The 22,310-nt window shown below is 35.7% G+C and overlaps 3 protein-coding genes across 4 annotated transcripts; 2 read left to right on the forward strand and 1 right to left on the reverse strand.

Annotated features, from left to right (window-relative positions):
- Positions 1–883: 883 nt before the first annotated feature.
- LOC117931277 (single-stranded DNA-binding protein, mitochondrial) lies at positions 884–6,306 on the forward strand. The gene is made up of 6 exons (XM_034852217.1): positions 884–988; positions 1,242–1,423; positions 3,894–4,099; positions 4,169–4,269; positions 5,737–5,796; positions 6,015–6,306. Exons 1-6 carry the CDS (start codon positions 931–933, stop codon positions 6,032–6,034), a joined length of 627 nt encoding a protein of 208 aa, XP_034708108.1. The 5' UTR covers positions 884–930; the 3' UTR covers positions 6,035–6,306.
- A 1,197-nt stretch (positions 6,307–7,503) lies between these two features.
- Positions 7,504–14,108, forward strand: LOC117931276 (wall-associated receptor kinase-like 20). Its single transcript, XM_034852216.1, has one exon. It carries the CDS (start codon positions 13,013–13,015, stop codon positions 13,640–13,642), a length of 630 nt encoding a protein of 209 aa, XP_034708107.1. The 5' UTR covers positions 7,504–13,012; the 3' UTR covers positions 13,643–14,108.
- Positions 14,109–15,607: 1,499 nt separating this feature from the next.
- LOC117930896 (probable protein phosphatase 2C 5) lies at positions 15,608–21,152 on the reverse strand. Of its 2 annotated transcripts, none has more exons than XM_034851679.1 (8): positions 20,976–21,152; positions 20,346–20,584; positions 19,701–19,872; positions 19,394–19,611; positions 19,184–19,291; positions 18,926–19,051; positions 18,588–18,820; positions 15,608–16,218 (listed from the first exon to the last, which is right to left on the reverse strand). In XM_034851679.1, exons 2-8 carry the CDS (start codon positions 20,553–20,555, stop codon positions 15,993–15,995), a joined length of 1,293 nt encoding a protein of 430 aa, XP_034707570.1. In that variant the 5' UTR covers positions 20,556–20,584; positions 20,976–21,152; the 3' UTR covers positions 15,608–15,992. The 2 variants fall into 2 exon arrangements, with proteins under 2 accessions (XP_034707570.1, XP_034707569.1); XM_034851678.1 differs by having other exon boundaries at positions 20,346–20,588.
- Between the last annotated feature and the right edge of the window lie 1,158 nt (positions 21,153–22,310).

Consider the following 22,310-nt stretch of genomic DNA (forward strand, 5'->3'; position numbering starts at 1 on the left):
CGGGCCGACACATTGGCCGATAATCATGACCCATTGGACAAGTAAATGTATAAGCAACACGTCCAAAATCTTACTAAAGATGAAATATTTTCAGCAATAAGAAAAAAAGTATTATTTATTTATTTTATTTTTTTTAAAACAGAGATAATACATTACTTATTTATTTTTTTAAAATAAGGGGAATATATTGAGTATAAAATTATTTTTCAAAGTAATGCTTTTAAATTCCGGTGACATGAACAAGAAATGTTGTTGGTTTTATTTTATTTAATTTTTTAATTTTTAGTTACCAGTATTGAATTTTTCAATAGCAGATAATTTTTCTTCCCCAGTTTTAGATAATTTTATTTATTTATTTATTTTTATATTTTCAATTATACACATTTTAATGTACATATATGTTTATATTAGTTACCACAAATTTTTATATTTCAACATTACATTTTTACTTATTTTGGATAATTTATTTTTATATTTTATATTTTATATTTTTTTTATGCATGAAACTCTTATTCAACTTAACTCATAAATCAATTTATTGTGTTAGTTAAGTCTACATAAGCCTTTATTTATTTATTTTTTCATTCTATCATTTTATTATTTAATTTTTAAAACTTCTCATTTGTAATAATTTTGACATAATTGCCCTCAATATATTAATTATTTACATATATATTTTAAAAGAAAATGTGATTTTTGTAAGGAAAAGGTAAGGATATTTTTGTCTAAAACGAATATTTTTTGTGGTTAAAAAAAGTGAAAGGTTAGATTTACAAAATGGGATGGAATGTTGACAATGTGGATCCGGATCCGGATACCCCATAACCCGGGCCATTCAACCCGACCGCATCTATTCTAAAACCCTCCTTCGACCCTTTATTCTTCCGTTTATAAACCCTTTACAGTGTATCAGTAGCATCCTAGTTCACTATGAGTTCACTTGCCAAACTCGCCAGGTTTTTACGAGTCAGACCCACCACTTCACTCGGTAAAATTCCCTCTATATGGTTTTGTTGCATTATGTGATGCGAGTTGAGATTAGCGTTTCTCTGTTGATGGGTGTTTATGGGTTTAGTTCGAATCCAAAGTAACATCTATTGAAGATTTAAGCGGATTGATCGTATTTGTTCTAAGAAGGTTTTATCATATGAATTGGGATTCGATATTTGGGTATCTAGGAATTTGTGGAAATGGGTGTTTTCCTTCTTGATAATTTGTGGTTATTTTGTGATGTATTCTAGTGGTGGGTGTACAAAGAAACTCGAAGGTGTGGCACTCAACGGTGTCGTTTGATGGTGGCAATGGTGATGGGAAGAATGGCGAAGGTGAAGAGTCTGATAATGATTTGGTTACTGAGAAGCCTAACTTGCAACTCCAAGGTGTGGATCCCAGGAAGGGTTGGGGTTTCCGGGGCGTGCACAAGGTATTTGATATTAGTTTTCAATGAAAAAACTTATTGATATTCGGGTGTTCCAGCGAAATTTGGATGGCTTTATTGCGTTTTGTGTTGCATATGGAGGTATAGTTGGAAACTAAGAATGGTTTTGCTATGGAAAATGGGAGGCACTAACATGAATGATGAGAAATGACGTTTTTGAGATATCATTGAAATAGTGGCATTTTAATTTTCAAGCATAATTTGTGTTAATATCTTCCATATTCTGTAATGGCCTGTTCTTGATGGTAGATTTTAAAAGGAATTGCAATATTCTTAAGACATAACGGTGTAATTCACTGATTCAATTTCCATGAAATGCCAAAAAGAAATTCATGGTTGAAAGCCTAATCCATAGATATAGTGGTCGAAATACAATTTCCATGAGCTTCCACTGTGTATTATTTCATCCTCCACTGTGTATTATTTCATCCTTCCAGATATTGTTCTATTCACTCTTTCCTCACTCCCCAAGTTAGATATGAAGGAACTGCTCTCCAAAATCTTCTCATCCTCCTTTTTAGATTTTGATGATAGCTTGTGTTGTTTTAGACCCTTTTTTTGGCCATTTTCTATTACATGGGTTACTCCTTTTTGTTCATCACCTATTTGTATACTTCCTCATAATTTGCCTATCATAAAAAGATAATTCTCCTTCTGATCCATCGAACCATGAACCTAACAGTTTCAAGTGCAGAGTGCCTTTTTTTTTTTCAATTATTCACCCTCCCACCTCAATGGGAACCTGGAACCACACTAATCATGGACAAATAACCTCCATAGCCCTTTCCTCCCTCTCCATAAAGATGAACCCTCCTTGGTTTGCCTCTTCCCTTCATAGTGATCAACAGATTCAACCACTGTCCCTGGAATCAGATAAAGGAAGGAATGCTAAACCCCAAAATCCCTTACTAAGATGACTGAAATTTGTATGTAGTTCACTCAACAAAAAGGAGGGATTTCCCCTTTGTTACTGTTCAAAGCTTACTTTCCATGATTTATGATCTGAGAAAAAAGGCAACTCTGCTGAACAAAGTATAATACACCAACTTAACTTGGTTGCGTTGGGTTTTTTGAGTTTAATGTTTTAAATATGAGATGGAATATAAGATTCATAATATTGTACTTTGTGAGTGCTTTAATTAGGTTGACAATTTTAGGTCAAAAACTCCTAAGTGTTCTCCCAACTTGAGTGTACCAAATCCTCCCTTGGACCACTTGCCTAATGAAGAATTTCAAGGTGTTGAAAGCGCTTAGAGGCTAAGGCACACTGTTGAGGTAGGGATGGATGAAATCAAATTAATTGGGTTTTTCAAATTAATGAAAATCTTTTAAAGAAGTTTTGGGAGTTTGGGGCAACATTTTTTTTGGCTAAGTATTTTTATGCCCTGTTTTAAGATTGATCTAAATTTATCTAAGATTGATCCATCTACTGCTAGATCATTTTTCAGCCATTAGATCAAGAGTTCTCCAACCTATTTAAACCTAGATTTTTCATTTTAGGGTTGTGGAGAACACTAGCAGCCATCGCACATACCCATTGTGCTCCTCTACCATTCTAAGTGTGGGCTTGTTTGTTTCCCAAGAAAATCCATCCCATTTTGAATTTCAAAACAATTTTTATTGGATTTTTCTTTAAAACATGAGCTGATTCATTTGGTTCTTCCATCCATTCTCTCTTTGTTCTTGGTGTGGACTCCAAGTATGCTTTGGAGGAAGAAGACGAGTAGCTGAAGTGGAAAGGTTCTAGTCTAGTGGTTTGGGAGGGTTGGTAGACTTGAGCTAGGTAAAACCTTGTATTTAGTTTTTGTTCTTCATAGTGGGTCCTTTTAATCACTTGTAGGCCTGTGGTTTTTGATCTCTTTGGAGATTTTCCATATTAAATCTTGGTACCATTGCTTTATTCTCTCTATCCCTTCTTTAGTTAATATTCTTTGTGCTTATCTTGATTAAGAAAATTATGTTGTTTTAATGAGTAGGTTAGTAGAGAATTTGAGCTAAAATCTGATTTGAAATGGCTTGATAATTTTCAGCTTGATTTTTGTTTGAAGTAAAGGATATTTGCATTTGTGTTTAAAGTAGTTGGAATATGATGAAAATTCTGATTGGGGAGTGTTGTTACATTTGCATGTGAATTGCATTGATATACTTGTTAGGAGAGTGTTGATGCATCCATTCTTCGATGTAATTTAGCTTGTTTTTTGTAAAGAATTGAAGGAGAAAAATATTCAAATTAAAAATTCTAAGGAGGGGGAGAATCATTCTTAAGGAACCTTTTTCAAATTGTCAAAAAACACCTATTCACCCCCCTCTAGGTCTAATCCATAATTAAGATTTATCCACATTCTTTTTTCCTCCTCTTTAGGTTTTTTAGCAACAAGACCGAATATACTTATTTTTAGTTGCATATGTTTTACCAAATGTATTATCTAGCTGAAGATGTAATATCTTCATGCAGGCAATTATTTGTGGCAAAGTTGGGCAAGCTCCCGTGCAGAAAATCTTGAGAAATGGCCGAACGGTGACGATATTTACTGTTGGGACTGGGGGCATGTTTGATCAAAGAATTGGAGGAAAAGACTTGCCGAAGCCAGCTCAATGGCATCGAATTGCAGTACATAATGAACCACTTGGGGCTTATGCTGTTCAACAACTTGTCAAAAAGTACTCTATTTTCCTTCCCCAATATAACTGTTTGTAATGAGCTGGCTAACGCATAGAAGTTTTATGCAGCTCTTCAGTTTATGTTGAGGGTGACATTGAAGTTAGAGTTTACAATGATAGCATCAATGGTGAAGTTAAACATGTGCCTGAGATTTGTATTCGTCGTGATGGTATGTTTGCTTGTTTTGTTATTTCTCAATGTTATTTTTTATTCCTTTTTAAACAAGACAAGCATTCACGATTTTAGTTTGCTATCGATGCTATTTAGTTTCTTCAGTATCATTCTTATTGACTTGGTATGCAAGTGATAGGTAAAACTGAAAGTAGTTTGAATGATCTGGAATAAAAGTGATTCAGTGTGTTCAGTTAATTCATCCATTCTTGTTTTTGGTCAATTATAAAGTTTTTATATTCAGTTTGAAATTTTAATCAAGAATTCCAACTCTGTAGCACACTGATGTCAGAACTGAACTTGACTGGCTATTGGACTAGTGAACTGCATGACATAGTTCAAAGATTTAGATGAGAGGTGTGGTTGGAGAGAATAAAACCATGAATATTTAGATGCTTAAAGGATGCTAGTTTTAACCTTATATAAAATTTTGAAACTTTCAAGATTTAATCCAGTCTGGCCTGGGCAACTGATTGAGCCACTAGTCAATCTAGTCGAACCAGGAACCAGCCATCAAATTGGGTCAATGAATGACCCATTGTCTCTGTTAGGGAAGAAAATTTTCTTATTCTGCTTCTCTTGAATTGTTTTATTGGTCACAGTGTTGATCATAGTAATACTTTCTTGTCAAAGTTCTTTTTTCTGTTTTACTAATCGTTTGGGAAGTAATCGATCGATTTACCTTATATATAAATGTTGAAACTTCATGACAGTTGAGATTTTGAAACTTCTTGCCCGTGTAAGATTTCTTCTTTTGTTTCTTATGATCCTCCACTCCTACTCTTTAATAATTGTACAGTTTTTTGAGTTTATGTGGTAGCATTTGGTCTCCTTATTCTACTCCAAAAATTTCTCTTAATGTTTCTACTGAACATATAGGAGAACACACCAAGTGTCAGCTTTTCAGCATGTATGTCTTAGCTTTGGCTAGATGTTTCCTGGATCCATTTCTCCTATTGCCAAACACTAAATACAGGCACCCAACCCTCCTTCCATCCCTCTTTGGGGCAGTTTCTAAGAAACTGGTTGCTGCTTTATTAGTATTCTTATATTATGCTATTACTTCATAACATTTCCTGGTAGCATCAGGATCTGAATGATGGATATCAATGCTGAAAATTTATCCCTCCTTTGCTAGTTGCCATTTTCCTTTAAATCTAAAAGGTGTAGTTTGGGTTAAAATCAAATGTCTGGATTATGAGTTTTCACATCAGAAAGATATGTATACCCTTGGGTTGGTTATCCTTGCTATGCTGTCTTGAATGTTCTTTGCAATCATGAGCTCCTTGGTAACAAATTGACATTGGTAATCTGCTGAAACATGAATGTCAGTGTCGTCTATGGATACAAGGTTTTGATACAACAGTCTCTAGACAACGAGAATGCAATATTACTCTGGAAGTTTGAATTTAATATAAAATCATAAATAAGTGAAAGTCCTTACTGTGGCACATTGTTATTGCAGGGAGGATTCGCCTTATAAAGACAGGAGAAAGCATCAGCAATATTTCTGTTGATGAACTGCGTTAGTATTTTTCTCTAATTAAAAATTTCTGATAATGTCTTGTCCTACAAGTAATGGTACTAGCATACTTCCTCAATCACAGCTGTTGGATGGGGAAATAATGATTTTGTGGGCTGTACTCCTGCAACATTATTTTCCAACCCAACAGCTGTCTTTCAGTGCTATAATTTCTTTTTTCTACCTTTTATCTTGTGATTAATGCACTTCTATGCTGGCAGGAGAGGGGTTGTTTAATTAATTGGCACATTGTGGAAATCATTCTTCTTCTTATAAAGGAAGAAAAGTTGAAGCCTCAACTTTGTAAGAAACGTATATTGTTTTAGTTGGTCTGAATTGTAACCAGGCAAAGACAGTTGCTTTTCTTGTTTTATTTCTATCCATAACCTGAATTTTCAGTGGTGGTTAAAAATATTTATTTCCTTTCTATTTCATTGTTCTGTTGAATGTCATCCTTTCCGGATAAAGGTGACATATATTTATATCAGAATTTTATGTTATTATCTTGGGTTATTCTCATCTTATTCTCTGCTCTGTGTGCAGTGCATGTTTTGTGTGGCAGAAGGAAGTTGATATTGGGGAATCTAGGTAGCTAAATCCATCCCAAACCAATTTGACCATATGTGATCAGTAATCTCACAGTACACATATATGAAGCTATGAATAGATTTTTTGACAATTCTGCATTTGAATGTTCTATTTGGGTTCTCTTAATACTATTATAGTACAGATGTATGTAATTTGGATCATGTCACATATGAGTGTCAAAATTTCTAGATCATTTAACTTATAGTAGGGACAAGTTTTTGTCATTCATTAGTTCCTTCAGCAAAGAATTTTCAACGGAATAAATTATTATTATTTTTAGTAAAAGCAAGATTATAGTACAGGAAGGAAGAGAAACCCTAGACTACTACCAAATATAAATAAACCTGCCCAAAGGCCACTGGCACTTGATATACGCCTCTCAAACCCCCTCTAAATTTAGGGCAAGGGGTCTAAGTTCCCAACAGAGACGCCTCCAATATAATGGTTTATGCCAAATAATCTGCAATCTGGTTGGCTGACCTAGCCTCCAAAAAGAGGAACAACCCAGAGGTTTGGAAACGTTCACTTTCCTGTGCATCACACAGTTATATCTCTAAAATCTTCTCCTACCTTAGAAAAGTGGAGTGAGGACAATACCCAAATACCAATGGCAACTGAGGCTTAGTGAGGTTGTTTCTGTTAATCCCTCCAATAAAGCAAGAAACTATGCTTCCCCCCTCTCCCAACCAAATGGCTTAGAAAGGCTTTGACCAAACTGCTTCTATCATCTGTCTGGATTGACCGACAAATACCCATCAAAACGAAGCTGCTGGAATTTCAATAAAGGAGAGGGCCCATCTCCTAAAGTAGCCACAAGCCTCCTTTCAGTCCAGCAAGATCTACTAATGGGGACACCCAAGACATCTTTGGTTACTGATGTCCAATACATAACATCTTATAAATCAACTTGTCTCCTTGCATTCAGGATCTTGCTCTCCTTTTCCAGCCAAAAATCAATAAAATGGCTAATATAGCTTCCTACCATTTTATTTTATGTCATCAAGAGCACTCTCTCAACCCCATCTATTTTATGTCACTTTTTGTAATCCCAAGGAAAGTGAGACTTAGATTGGAGAAAATTCAAAGGGAGTTCTTGTGGGGAGATTTGGAGGAAGAAGGAAGATCCACTTGGTAAGATGGACGGTTATTTGCAAAGATAAGAGGCATGGAGGGTTGGGGTTAAGGCATTTGAAGGACTTCAATCATGCTTTGCTTGGAAAATGGTTTTGGAGATTTTCTTTAGAAAGGGAGAGTTTTTGGAGGAAAGTCATTGTTGGTAAATTTGGAGAGGGGGAAGGGGGTTGGACCACTAGAGAGGTAAGGGAGTCTTATGGGATGGGCCTTTGGAAAGACATTAGAAAGGGATGGGAGGAGTTCTATCTTAGAACTAGTATTCGTATTGGAAATGGTAGACACACCAGATTTTGGTGGGACTTTTGGGTAGGAGATTCTAAGCTGAAGGAGCTCTTTCCTTTGCTGTTCAGAATTGCAACCCATAATTCTGCTGTAGTGGCTGATATTTGGGGGAGACAAGGAGGTGGTGGCGGGGGATAGGAGGTGCACTTTAGAAGACCCTTTCAAGATTGGGAATTGGAATAGGTGAATCGTTTTCTGGTTCACATTTCTGCAGTAAAGGTCCAAGAAGGGGAGGATTCTCTAGTTTGGAAGATTGAGAGGAAAGGAAAGTTTAGTGTTAAATCTTATTATAGGTCTTTAAAGGTGGAGAACAACCCCCTTATTTCTAGCAAAGGAGGTTTGGGGTTCGTATGCCCCTTTAAGAACTCGTTTTTTTGCTTGGGAAGCTGTTTGGGGTAAAATTTCTATTGTTGATATGTTAATGAGGAGGGGTTGGTCTATGGTTAATAGATGCAATCTTTGTAAAGAGAATGAGGAATCGAAGGACCATATTCTAATTCATTGCGGTAAGACGAGAGCTTTGGACTTTGGTGCTTTCTTCTTTTGGGGTGGTGTGGGTGTTCCCGAACTCAGTGAGAAATTTGCTTCTTGAATGGAAAATTAAGGGCCTAGGAAAGAAGAGGAGTGTAGTTTGGAAAATGACGCCTATTTGTTTGTTTTGGTGTATTTGGGGAGAGCGAAATTGAAGAATGTTCCAAGAAGAAGAGATGTCAGATACGAGCTTGAAGAATCTCTTCCTACGGTCTCTTCTTGAGTGGTCTCAACAGTTCATGGACGTGGACTATCTCTCTTTTCTGAATTTGTTGGGTGTTTGGATTGTTGGTTAACTTTGGCCTTTCTAGGTTTTTGTCCTCCTTTGTTGCCTTGGGTTTGACTTTCTTTGTATACTGCCGGTGTACATAGGGAGTGCCCCCTGTTTTGGTGTGTTTGTATTTGATTTCTTCTCTTTGTCTATAAATAAATAAAAAAAAAGCTTCCTACCATAATACTTTTGCCCTTGGATTTCTTCAAGATCCCTAAAATGTGATAATAATCATGCTTGCAATGTTAACAACTTTTAAATAGAATAGCCTCTACCATGATCCCATAGCAGAAGAAGAACTGAGGAAAGAGCCTCTCTTGGTGAATTGCGTCAAAGGTTGTATGTCAAAGAAAGAAGGAGGGCTAGGCATTCAAAATCTTTTAATTTTGAACAAGGCTCTCTTAGGAAAGTGGTGTTGGAGGTTTGCATCCAAAAGGGAGCCCTTGTGGAAGCAGGTGTTTCATTCCTCAGTCAAAGCAATGCTTCTAAGTTGGCACAGTCATTTCATTGGAAAGAAGAGAAAAAAGGCTAGGAATGTTGCTCCTCTTTGTTTGTTTTGGACTACTTGGAAAGAGAGAAGCGGAAGAGCTTTTGAAAATGTTGAGTTATTATATTAAGAGTTTAAGTTCTCCTTTTTTGTAACTTTTTAGATTGGACCAAAGGGGCCTTGGGGGTTTTGGTCCTTGCCCATGATTTATTTTGTCAATTGGTTAGGCCCTTAGTAAGGGGAGGCCATCTTTTTGTTCTCTTTTCTTGTTTTTTTGCTTTGAAGTGCACTTGTATACTCCGTGTGTACTTTGTGTGGCCTTTTTTTGCACGCACTTAATTTATTGCTCTTTTGCCTATCATAACAAAAAAAGAAAAAAAGAAAAAAAAAGGAAATGGAGAAAAAATGGTCCATAGTTTTCCCAGTCATCAGGGCAGAAGGCACAATGCTCTGGGCTGGTGGCTTTATTAGGCCTTGAACTCATAGTAAGTTACTATTAATCTTCTTATTATTGACCGACTCTGTAAAGGCTTTAACCTTTGATGGACCTTTAGATTTTCAAATAATGCTGGCTTGAGGAAGGGATGTTGTATTCAACTTTGCAAGGGTTGCAAAAGAAAATTTTACACGACAGAGGACCTGAAGTTTCCAAAATCCGTATCCCATCTGGATATAGAGAGATAAAAGTGTAGGGAAAGCATGCGCAGATACAGGTCATTAATTTCACCAGTAAGGTTTAAAATTCAGGTTACAAGAGGGGGAATTTTGAAAGTGGGTATAGATCTAAATGTGTTACTGCCCAACTTCAGCTGTAAATTTTTGGAAGATGGAGAAAAAAATTTTAAGCCTTAACTTCTAATATAAATACTTAAAAGTTTATTCATTGACCTTGGTGAATGGTAATAAGCTCATCAAGGCATCACTGATGACCTGCTTGTTTTTAATAAATCCTGTCAAACTAATTAACTACAACTAGGATTTTCCCTTGTAGTTTGTGGATTACAAAATAACTTGGTGGTTCTATTTTTCTTTTTAGAGTTATTTTTTTGTTTGTTTGTTTGTCTTTTTTTTTTTACCCCTTGTTTTGTGGTATTTATAGGGCTCTTTTTCTGCTGCTCCATGAAAAGCTGCATTTTTCACATTTCCACATCAAAGAAGGAGCTATCTTGTTTAAGTCTTGTTGGGGAATTCATGATTGGACAAACTTGCTTGAACTTACCTGAATTTGAAGTAGGCTCAAAGGTTTCTAGAAATTAGGTATATGATAGTATAGACTCAACTCACTACCCAAAACTAACCCTGTTGTCAATTTTTGATTCCTATATGTGATGTTGCTTTCATCAACATGATATCAAAAGATACCTATAAAAGAAAAAGCATGATATCAAAAGATAAATAGTTTATCGTACAACTGTTCCTATCTTATATATTTTCTAACTCTAATTTTTCTAATAAATAAACTTTGATTGTAACCATTATCATTGTAGTCCAACTTTAATCCTGCATTTTGAATTAGGAACTTGGGAGCTTAGAATGGTTGCATTACTTCATCGAGTGTTGTAAAAATCATCTGAGAGTCATTTCTGTTACTGATCTCATATCTGTTTGGACAGAATGGACAGAATGGTGGTAATTCCTAATCTGTCCTCGAATTAAAATTACATTAACGCTTCTGCAATCCCATGAAGTGGTTTTTGGGTTAGACTTGGTTGTTCAGCATTTGCTGATCTATCTTTTTCTTTCTAAAAATGCTTTCTAAGCTATTCAATTTGGAACAGAGATATGATCAGGATAATACAGAGATTGAATCACAGTAATTTGAGTTAGGAAACTCTATTATTACATATTAAAAGTTTTTGTGTTAAAGTTATGTTGAACATCATGCATGATGATGTAAGTAAAAATCTAATTAATTTGATTTCTCCTCTCAAACAGATTTTAGTTTTCTGCAATGATCTGCAGATTATTTAGTATTTAGTTCTGAAAGATTTCAGCCACCAAGTGATAATAGGTTGACACCTGTAACCTAGGTTTTGTTACTTTCTAACTGTATAATTGTACTGACTGTTTATAGTGCACTAATAAAGTTCTAAAGTTTTGTTTACCCAGGAAACATGGCCACGTCTATTCATTAGTGGCCTAAATATGTTTGATTAAGAGCCCTACACTTTAGTCCTTTGTCAGTTTGTCCTTTCCTCTTATATTCAAACCCATTAGTTTTTTATATTTAAGAGACACCACTTCAGGAAATGGGATTCCCTCATGGGCTGAAGAATCCCCAAATATTCTATACAAGGAAAGTGGGATTAGTGTGTTGTTTTACTTTATATTATATTGTCCTGATTAGGTGTCGACTTCAGAAGCATTTGATAGCCAGAAACAGGGAATCCGCAGTTCATGATGAAATCTGATGGTGGTGACTAATTGACCAGCTTGCTAGCACTTATGCATACCTTTCTTTAAATTATTTACTCTTTTACATGAATTTTGGTTGTATCTGTACAATAGTATCTCCATTTGGTATTATGGCCCTGTTTGTCTTTTGGCTACGAGGTGTATTTTGGTTAACAATAGGAAGCATGGATTTTCTTATTAGTGACTCACAAGATGTTTTGTGTTATCTGTTTGATAGTCCAATGTGCCTATCCAAGGTTTCATTGAGTCATAGTAGTGTTTATTTATTTTCTTTGAAGCTTGAACCACTTTGTCCTCGGCTTTTCCTGTAATTTATAATTCTAAGAAATGGGTTCTCATCTGATCACTATGTAGTTCTAAGAAATTCAAGTAAACTCTTCAGTTGATTTACCTTTATTACTTGACAGTCTAGCTCGTGTTGATTTATCAGATAGCTGACTATTATCTTATTTGAAAGATTACTTCTTTTTCTATCAACTTCTTGTGTGCCCAGTATCACTGACTATTCTGGAAACCTTAAATTATTCCAATCAATGGAGTCCTATTGACTGCTAAGCAGTCTGATGACAGTGGACCAAATCTGGTCTTGTATTCATCAGATTTGATGGTCTTTTACATTGTAAATCAACTAATCTAAACTAAGTAGCTTCAAGGCTCATGGAGATGACATTAAAGCCGAAAACTATTGTATTCCCTCTATGATTGGTCATAACATATTCAGTGGTCTCTGTTGATCTTGTTAATAAAAATGAGACGTTGGCATGTATCTGGTTACAGATTGGATGATAATGAATTAAAGAAAACTGCACTCACATTGGATATTGAATTTTTTTCTCAACTCTGGGATCAAATCTAGGGGAAAGAATTTAACTAGTAGCAAGGAGATAAAAGGTATTTGACTGCGTTTCCTTTCTCTTGTTTGCTTGTTTGACATAGGGAAGATTTTAATACAATGGAGTTTTCTGTTGCCACCGTTTGCCCTTACTGTTAACAAGAAAATGAGGTTAGGATAGGAATGTGAGAAAGTTTAAGTGGTAGACTTCAACTCTATCCAAGTTCCACCAGTTTTAGGTAGAATTCAAACATGTATTCTAGTTCCTCTAATTCCTTTCCATTTGCTAGTTCCATCCAAACAATCGAATTTAGTTTATTTAGTCAAATTACTTTCTTCTCCTCAAATCCCCTCATTCCAACAAGGATCCGGTGTTATAGAATGTGTCAAGAAAGGAATTAAAAAAATACATAAATAAGTTAAATGAGAAATAATTCTCTGTCAGTTTCTTTCCTTAATGGGATTGTTGTGCTCCTTTAAATTATTGTTTATTTCTTCTAATTCCTTAGAGTCTTCCTTCTCATAATTTATTCTTTCTTGTCAATACAAGTGACTCATGTGAATTTGCATAAATAGGCGTTTGTGCCAGTTATTTCTCGTCTTCTGTTTTTCTGCTAGCTCTAGGCGCTTGTCTCGTGCCAATTATTTCTCATCTTCTGTTTTCCTGCTAGCTCTAACCATGAATGTGAGAGAGATGATGTCTGTTCTGATCATGTTTGTGCTTGTTTCTATAAGCCATGTTTCTGCACTTGAAGCCTGCCCTAACTGTGGCAGCATGCAAGTTCCATACCCTCTTAGCACCAATGACAATTGTGGGAACCCTAGGTACAGAGTTTACTGTAACAATGGAAGCCTAGATTTCTTGTCAGCTCAAAATTTTTTCTATCAGATCCTCAGCATTAACCCTAGTGCTTATAAGTTCATCATACGTCCACCCCTCATACAGAAAAACACATGTTATTCTTCTGATCTTGATGTAGGAGGTTTACTTCTTGATGAGAACTCTCCCTTCAACATATCTACTCATAACACTGTTATGTTATTTAACTGCTCTGAAACTATTCTTTTGTCACCATTGAATTGTTCCTCAGTCAGCCCTTGTAGGCAGTTTGAGAAGGTGGAGGCTGAAGGTGGGTGTATAGACACTCTGTGCTGCTCCTTCTTGAAAGATTCAGCCATGACGTCACATAGAATTCGGGTCAGAGTTGGTGGGTGCACTGCTTATACTTCTGTGGTGGATTTCAATCCAGACTGGACTGTTGAGTCATGGAACTATGGCATTGAGCTACAATGGGTGCCCCCTAACTGAGTTCTGTTGTCTGGCCGGTGATCATTTATGCGAATGTCATGGTACATTGAGATGCTTGTCGTTTTCCAGTAATGCTAGGGTATCTGGGTAATTCAGTTGTCATTCCTTTTCCAATAAAGTTGAGGCCCTTCTTCAGCCGGTGATCATGAGAATGAAAATGATTGATCATGGTATCTTACCATAATGGCACTGGTGAGTTGGAGCTGAAGACCATTTCATCTTTTGCAGTTTGTTATGTCATCTATGTATGACATGCTCATGTTCTCCTTTACTTGTTTTCACTTGTGTTGTATTTGTTTTGTTCTTGCTTTGATATGAAGTGAATAAATATGAGTCTTATGCTTCATGTGATGCTCTTCTCTATTGGAGAGATTTTTGAGAACCCTTTTTGTATTAGATGTCAAGTTATATACTCTTTGTGAGGAGGAGGAAAGGAGTTGGTTATCTAGTCTTGTATTTCATGTTACATTATAGGATTCTAGTTTGGGAGAGATGGAAATATTTAAGCCATGCATTTCATGTTATATTATGATACGGGAGGGATGTGTTCTTGAAGAAGGTGGCATTCTCAGAATGGTAGAACCACAAGCCACTTTGTCTGAGTGATCTGGACTCTGTTCCATTCATAGAGAGGGAGAGACTCATTCTAATTGAATTCACAACAGTAAGAAGACTCCTGTCATATTGAAGTAGGCATTATTCTCATAATGATAAAATGCACCAACCACTTCTGCTAAGGAAGCTGGCCTCTGTTTAATTGACAAGAAGACCAAAAGTCATCTATTATTCAACTTCAGTTCCCCAGCTCACTCAAAACTCAAAGGGCACCATTTCATACTTTTTAAGCCTTTAAGGTGCATTCAATGTGGTACTCTCAAAGCTCAACGTCAGGTCTGTTTTCTCAGAGGCCAGGGTTATAGGATCAAACCGATTTCTAAACTGTTGGACTAAGAAAAAAGCACTGATTTTCCATTCTGAAGTTGCTGCAACTGTTATTTCTTTGAATATTTGGAAGCTACCTGTACAGGACTCGGACCTCTCTTAAGCATCCGTGTGGCACTTTGATCACTCAAGCCTACTTGATGTTTGCTGTATCAACCTTTTGGAATGCCTACCTGATGTTGCTATATCAACCTTTTGGAATGCACAACATGTCACTCTTGATCATATTTTGAAAATAAAAAATCTCATGTGTCTAGAACTTGGACCTCTCGTAAGTCGTAAGCACCCATGTCATACTTAGACCACTCAAGCCTATTTAATGTTGCTAAGTCAAACCTTCTGAGGTCGTAACATATGGCTCTTGTTTATATTATGGAAATCAAAAACCCAATTGATTAATGCTTTGGTTGTGTAGGACAGGTGTCAAGCCTTTTATGGTGGAAAATGACATGTATTTTAATCTACTCAATCTTCTTTTATCAAACATTACCCTAACCCACCCACAACAAAGTGCCTAGGATATGCAGGATGGCCCTGGGAAATGAAGTCTAGTCACATGAACTATCAACTTTAGTGTGAAGATAAAATTTAAAATAGAAATAGCATGATAATGGAGGAGTTGAAAAGGTAATAGTGCCATGCCATTATTTCTAATTTTTGCATAGACTTCTTCCAACAAATATGAAAAAGTCAAAGGTAGATCAAGAAAATATTTAAAAGAGCAGAAGCAAAGTTTATTGTGGGAAAATTTAGATAAGGGGCAGTTAACTTAAACCTACACTTAAAAAGACAGTTCAATCTTCCCACTAAAATCAATCCAATAATAATTTGCCACGACAAAGAAGGCTTTACACATCTATGTTTTAGGCCCATCAAATATTGAGTTCTTGATCCTACTTCAAAGATGATCAGTCAACAAGAATCTTTCGGCACGACGGTTTCTTCTCATTGCCTTCCCCAAGATCATTAACCAGTGATCAAAGATACAAAGCCTCAAAAGGGGACAGAAAAGATAGGTCAAGATCCGGGCAAATAGAGGACAGAAATATCAATAGCATGCTGTGGCAACATTCCAACAGAACCGCAGAAAATGCCCCCCCAACAGAAGATATTACTATGCAATCTTTGTTTTTTACTTACAAATTCAAGCTGTTAGCAATCAAACTATCACAAATACGTCCACCAGATGGCATGCTTGTTCTTTGTCAGTTAGTCCAGCTGAGCACAAACTAGAATAAACACAAACCCTTTTAATAATATCCAAAACACCTACTAATTCCTTGTAAACTCTACCTCATTTCTTACACACATCTTTAATAATCACCCTTGGGAAAGGAAAACCAAGCATGCTTACACTGCCAGAGAAAAAAAAATATACCCCATATTTACTATGTTACCAGATGAACTGTTATGCAGTGATTGTAGGTCTGCTTGGCCTTTTTCCTTCCATGGCATCTTTCTTTTTCCGACAGTTTGCACAGAGGAAGGGACCTTCCCATGGCTTAGATGCAGGTGAGAAGAACGGTCCAGAGTTCACTGATAAACCATCGCTTGGTGACTGATCTTGATCCACTTGGCAGACTGCACATCTGAAAAGCCCAGAGTTGGTGTTTGAAGGAAAATCTTTACCCAACCTGCAATTGGGAGGAGTTTAGAACCATAGTTTGAGATGGAAATTTTTTTAAATTTCCAAATAACTATTCATGGAAAAGAAGCTGTGTCATTAGGTTAAGGATGTCAACCAATTAATATAAGGGCAAAAACAACAGTCCATGCTTTAATGAAACAAATGCAACATTACCCCATATAACCTAGGGCAGCCTGACACCTCTCAATATGAACATATTGGGATCAAAGCAAGTGGTTTTGGATCAAAACTCATTCATGAAGAAGATGCATATCAACCAATTAGGTACAGCCCCATGCTTGCCATGCTAAACTATTATATCATTTCAAAATTTAATGAAGAAGGCAAATGCTCTTCAACATATTTGAAATAGAATAAATAGATCCAAGTTAAAGGGATATCAAAATGAAATGTTTCTTTTTCCTAAACAAATCACAGGAATATTAAGACTTCCAATATTTTGTAATCTAAGTCAACTAGGAACTAGGGTTTATTAGAGATCCTTTGGCTGTGAAGACTGAGTCATCAAATGTTCTACTAAAAGGTGATTGATCAGCTAAGCGTATCATTGATTGAAGCAAGAAAAAGTGGACTGTCAATAAATCCCTCGGCAGATCAAAAGCCAAACTTCTATCCCAGTGAGCTGCATTAACATCAAAGAATTGTGTCATTGGGTAGACAGAAAATCTTGGTCAAGTTCCTTGTTTGTGCAGTGCAATTTTAGCTCGGGAGTATTTTTTTAGTAGGGCCAGCAAAAATAAAAGAAATGCATGCAATCAAAACAGTGGATCTTGGAGATAATCTAAAATGACTTATTATCTGAAGGCTTTTGAGATGTGTATTATGTCTTTTCCTTTTGCTTGTAACTTTACTAAACCTGAAGGTAGTAGTTTCAACCATGGTCAATAGTAGCTTATACAGATTCAATGTCATTTTTTTAAAAATAAAAATAAATTCCTTCTTATTGGTTTTATACTAAGAAGTAATGCTTAATTAATATAACCAATGCTCCTCTATTTTGGTGCCCCTCCCCTTGGAATCCACTTTGTAAAATTACTCCTCTCTCCCACATTCCTATAGAGGAGGTTAGACTTGTTAAGAATAACACATGATTAACTAAAGTCAACCAATACATCATTTTCCTCTCTCCTCAGTGTCCATAATCTGTAAACTGGTTAAACCTTTTTTCTGATAGCAGGTGGCAAAAAAGATACTATTAGTCAAGTCAATATCTTATTCTCCCTCTCCTTTTTTTGATCCATTTTTTTAATGACTTGTCACAAATAATTTTATTTTATTTTTATAGGCAAGTTATTACAAATAAAATAGCATTAACATATTCCACATTTCTCCCTAAAGAGGGTGTTAGCAACTCATATCCCTATCTTTTTTTGGCATCTTCCTCCCTTTTTTCCCTTTTTTCCCTTTTTTCCTAGAAGTGGTTTAATATTTGATTATTTTACTTTTTATTCACACACAAAGCCTTCATTATTCTCACAACTTAATTTTCTATTGGAGGTCTTCACATGTTGTGCCTGCCAGATTTGAAACACTATCACTGCCTATGAATATAATTGCATGGGACATGATGATTAGCAATCAAATAATTAGCCATGATGGAGCAAGAATAGCACACAGAATGAATTGTACAAATGAATGTTATGTTCAAGATACAAACTAATGTTGGTTATTAGTAACTTCAATAGCAGCCTTTTCCTTCATAAAAGATTATAGCCTCACTCCTTGGCAAGCACACAAACAAGAGATATAGTGAATCAAAACTGGTAAAACACAAATAAATACCTCAGTCAAAAGCAAATCTTACGCCTATAGAAACAAAAAGAAATATGAGAAATAACATTCATGTAGCTTATTACAACTTCTAATTATTAACTAACATAATGCAAAGGAAAGAATAGTAATAATGAAGTAAATTCTATATACCTACTAATCGTGGTTGAACAACTACTTTCAAGTTTGATAAACTTTTTATTTGATAGGGTACTTTCAAGTTTGATAAACTTAAAATTTACAAAAGCTAGGGCATATTGGTGATATTTTCTTGGATCAGGCATATTAATGATATTGCATCTATTGAACTTACATAATACAATTCCAAGTAACCCTTTCGTTCTTGTGACCAAATAGCAGTATTCATAATGCAATTAATAAGTCAAATCATCACTCAAAACATGATTTTCAGAGACATTTACAAATATCACAAATGAAATAAAATAAAAAAAAAAGGACCCTGCAAAGGAGTTGGAAAGACCAAGGTTCCAGGTAAAACTAGTTTAACTTTCAAAAGTTGTTCACACTGATGCTGTTTGAATAGCAGCAATATCATTTGATAAAAGAGTATCATAATAAACATACCTTTCCGCAAGCATTGCAGAACCCTCTTCAAACAACTCCTCCACAACCCCAACTGCAGAAAGCTTATTTGTTGATTTGTTCATAAAATTTTGAGATCTCTTCCCAAAGATAAATGAACTGAGCATGTTTTGTTTCTTCCTTGGTGTTGGAGGTAAGACAGGATTATCTGATGGAATCATATCAACAACTAGGCATGTTGTATCATCCTTCAAGCCCCTCGACCTTAAAGCTTCCTGAACAATGAACAGACAGGTATAATAAGATAAAAAAAAAAAAAAAAAGGGAAGTCAATAAGGATCAGTCTGGACTGTCAGAAAAGAGCCCATGTCAGCTGTTACCTTAACAACCAGCTTTGCAGCAAGCTCCGCAGGCAAACCCCGACAAGACTTAGCAGCCATGTCAGATGATAAAGCATCCCAGATTCCATCAGAAGCAATAATAAGCCGTCCCCCAGCATTTGAAAGCTTAATAATCAATTAAAAGGGATTGAACTTAGAATGTACCATCAGAAAATAATAAAAATATCACCAGTACAATATGGTGGACTACCACAAATGCAATAAAACCATCACCAGTACAAAATAAGGTGCACACACCTTCACTTGCTTAACATGTGGTATTGGGACAATGAATTCTCCCACATCTGTGTCACCAATTGATCTGGAGAGACATAATCCACCAGGCCAGCAGCGGAGTGGGCCAACCTACAAACCATATACATTTGACCCATGAAGATTCAAGACAAGGGAATAATCAATTAAAATTTCTTTCAGCTTTGAGTTGTTTGGGCTTCAAATATGTTATACCTCATTGCCCCCAAAAACATTCAGCCTTCCAACTTCACCCCCACTTGCAGTCACACGTTCCCTTTCTTCTGCATTCTCTTCCAGCCTGTGATCAACTGTTAACAAAGAAACCACACCACCCTGTGTGTCCAATATGCATCGAGAATCCCCTACAGATGCAACAGTCACTGTCCACCCGTCGATCACAACAAATGTCACTGTCGTGCCAGAAGTTTCACCTGTCATTTATATCAAATATTAAAATCAGAACACAAAAATATATGCAACAAGGCATAGAGATGCTGAAATTAGGGAAATAGGTTCTTGCCTTTCTGCTGAAATTCTATATCAGTTTTCACAAATCCGGCAACCAGAGCCCGAGGAAGGGCTTGAAGCCAACCTTCCCGACCAATGCCTTGAGGAATTGCACTCAAAACATTATTCAATAAATTCTCCTTTGCAAAGATAGCAGCAGATATACCATTATGCCCATCAAAAATCTACAAACCAAAACCCAAGTTTAGAATTGCAACTGGTGTGTAGGATGCATCAATCCAATGCCACTTTAATTGGTAACTCTAGAAAAAAATTGAATTTAGATTTTTCACTATTTATAAATAACATAGAACATGAAAGTCAAAACTTTAAGGACCTTTTGGTTCAAATACAATTTGGAATACGTAATGGGCAATGTTCAGAGATTGTCTAAGGGATTTGGAGAATGAAATGGACGATGTTCAGACATTTGCTTAAACATAATTTGCGATGACACACAGAACACAACCAACGATCTCTGGAAACATGCTGTTTTTAAGAGATATTCAGACACCAATTCCTTAGTTAAAACAAAAAAAAAAAACAATACCACAATGCCAGATGCGTTTTCTTCTCTTTCCCTCAGTATAGTCAGCAATCGAACATATGTTAGAAGTTGAAATGAGCTCATGAAAACAACTAGAGAAAATATATTTACCGCAAAGACTGAAAACGAAGTCGACGGATTCCCAGGAACCCTCTGGCAATCGGTTTTGATCAGAAAATAATCCTCCCCTTTCTTTGCCAAAGCAGCCTGTCCATACTTAATATAAGGTTTCTCGACCTTCTCGTTCCTAAGCTCGCGACCAATCAAGGTTGCCAGCGGAACCAGAGAAGACTTCATCCTCGAAACTTCAGTCTCGCTCATCTTAATCTATGTTTCAACATTTCCAAGATCTTCCTGCCAAAATTCCAAATCCATCAAAACGTACCCACTAATGCCGTGTTCGGTTGCCGAGAAAATGCAGGAAATAAAACAAATCGAAATTCCAAATCTGAAATTGCTCATCACTATAAAAAATCTCATCAACTAGCCGCCTCATCTAAGCTGAGTTTTCCATTTCCCCGAGACCAAAACAGCACAAAAACACTCGATTCAAGTTCTCATTTTCCTTCCTGTTCCCACATTTTCTCAGCAACCAAACAACAAACATCCACCTAACACCTCAAATCTTACATAGAAATTCCGCTCAATAAGCTGTATTACACAGTACGCACAGCAAAAATCTTGAAAATGTGAACAAAAAAATGTGAAGGAATTGGAGAAATCTAGAAACCCTAGACTTACAGTGCAGACATTGAGAATACTCGAGCAGATCGAGCTGTAAAAACCGAAGAGAACTCAGAGCTAGAGAGAGAAAGTGCACTTCTGGAGAGAGAAAAGTGTGTTAGAGAGAGAAACAGCTTTTCGCTGTGATTTGATTGGAAGGAAAGAAAATGTAGAGAGAAAGTGAGAGAAACGCGGAGAGAAAAAAGCGGGTTTTTGGAGGAGGAAAAAGGAAAAAAAAAAATATAAGGGTGGTTTCGGCAAATCGCTCCGATAATGACAGCTTTGTCCTCAACCCTGGTCCTAATCGGCCAATAAAACCCCCCTAAATGACGAAAATGCCCCTTAAATTGCTTTCCTTTGACATCTCTCTGATTTGACCCTTGCGCTGAGGGGGGTTCCTCTACGCTGTCTCCACTGATACAGAAACCGTAAATCAGACGCCGGATCTACTTCAAGGATCTACCATGACACGTGGCTGCATGTGAAGTGGTTGATGCATGATCAGAGTGAGTCAACGATGTTGAAAAGTCTACCTTATGGAGGTGGACTACAGGGAACGCGTGGGTCTGGCCACGGGGGATAAGTCCTCCTTTCAATATCATGAGGGTTGGCAACAATTAGGTGGATTAAGACATTTAAAAATGGGATTATTATCAAATTAATTGACAATCCCAAACCAGCTATTTATTGTTGTTTTTTAAATTTTTAAATTTTTCAAAATTTCACTTAAAATTAATTTTATTCTAATTGGTCACACAATCAAAATATACTCAATTACCAAGCTTAATTTTTTTAAAATATTACACAAATCAATTCAAATCACGAAAAGAAAATTTAAAAGAGATAGATTGGGTTTGCCGATATTTTGAATGAAAGTGATTTTTTGAAATTATTTTTAAGAGAATGACGTATTAAATATTTTTTTTTTCAAATGTGTTTGGTAGTGATTTTAAAAAATGTTTTTAACATTTTTAATACTTAAATGATAAAAATTTTCAAATGTTAGAAATATTAAAAAAAACTTTTTAAAATCATTACCAAACGAACTCTTTACATAAGTATTGCAAGTAATTTTACAACATTATAAATAATTTTTTTATATTTTTAAAAGCATTTTTTTAATTTTGTTTTTTTTTTTTTGAAAAAAAAAACACTTTTAAGTTAAAAACGTTTTCTGAAATCATTGTAAAATGAATCTTATTTTACACATTGTTGGACTTTTTAAAAAATAAAAAAAATAAATTTAAATAAAGAAATATTTAAGACATTTTTCATCTCAGTCTCTCCTATAGACCATGTAAGAGTTTATTGAATTTAAAATTTTATCTATAAAATAAAATATTTCTTAAAAAT

This window comes from Vitis riparia, chromosome 14 (genome assembly GCF_004353265.1).
Source record: "Vitis riparia cultivar Riparia Gloire de Montpellier isolate 1030 chromosome 14, EGFV_Vit.rip_1.0, whole genome shotgun sequence".
Taxonomy (NCBI): Eukaryota; Viridiplantae; Streptophyta; class Magnoliopsida; order Vitales; family Vitaceae; genus Vitis; species Vitis riparia.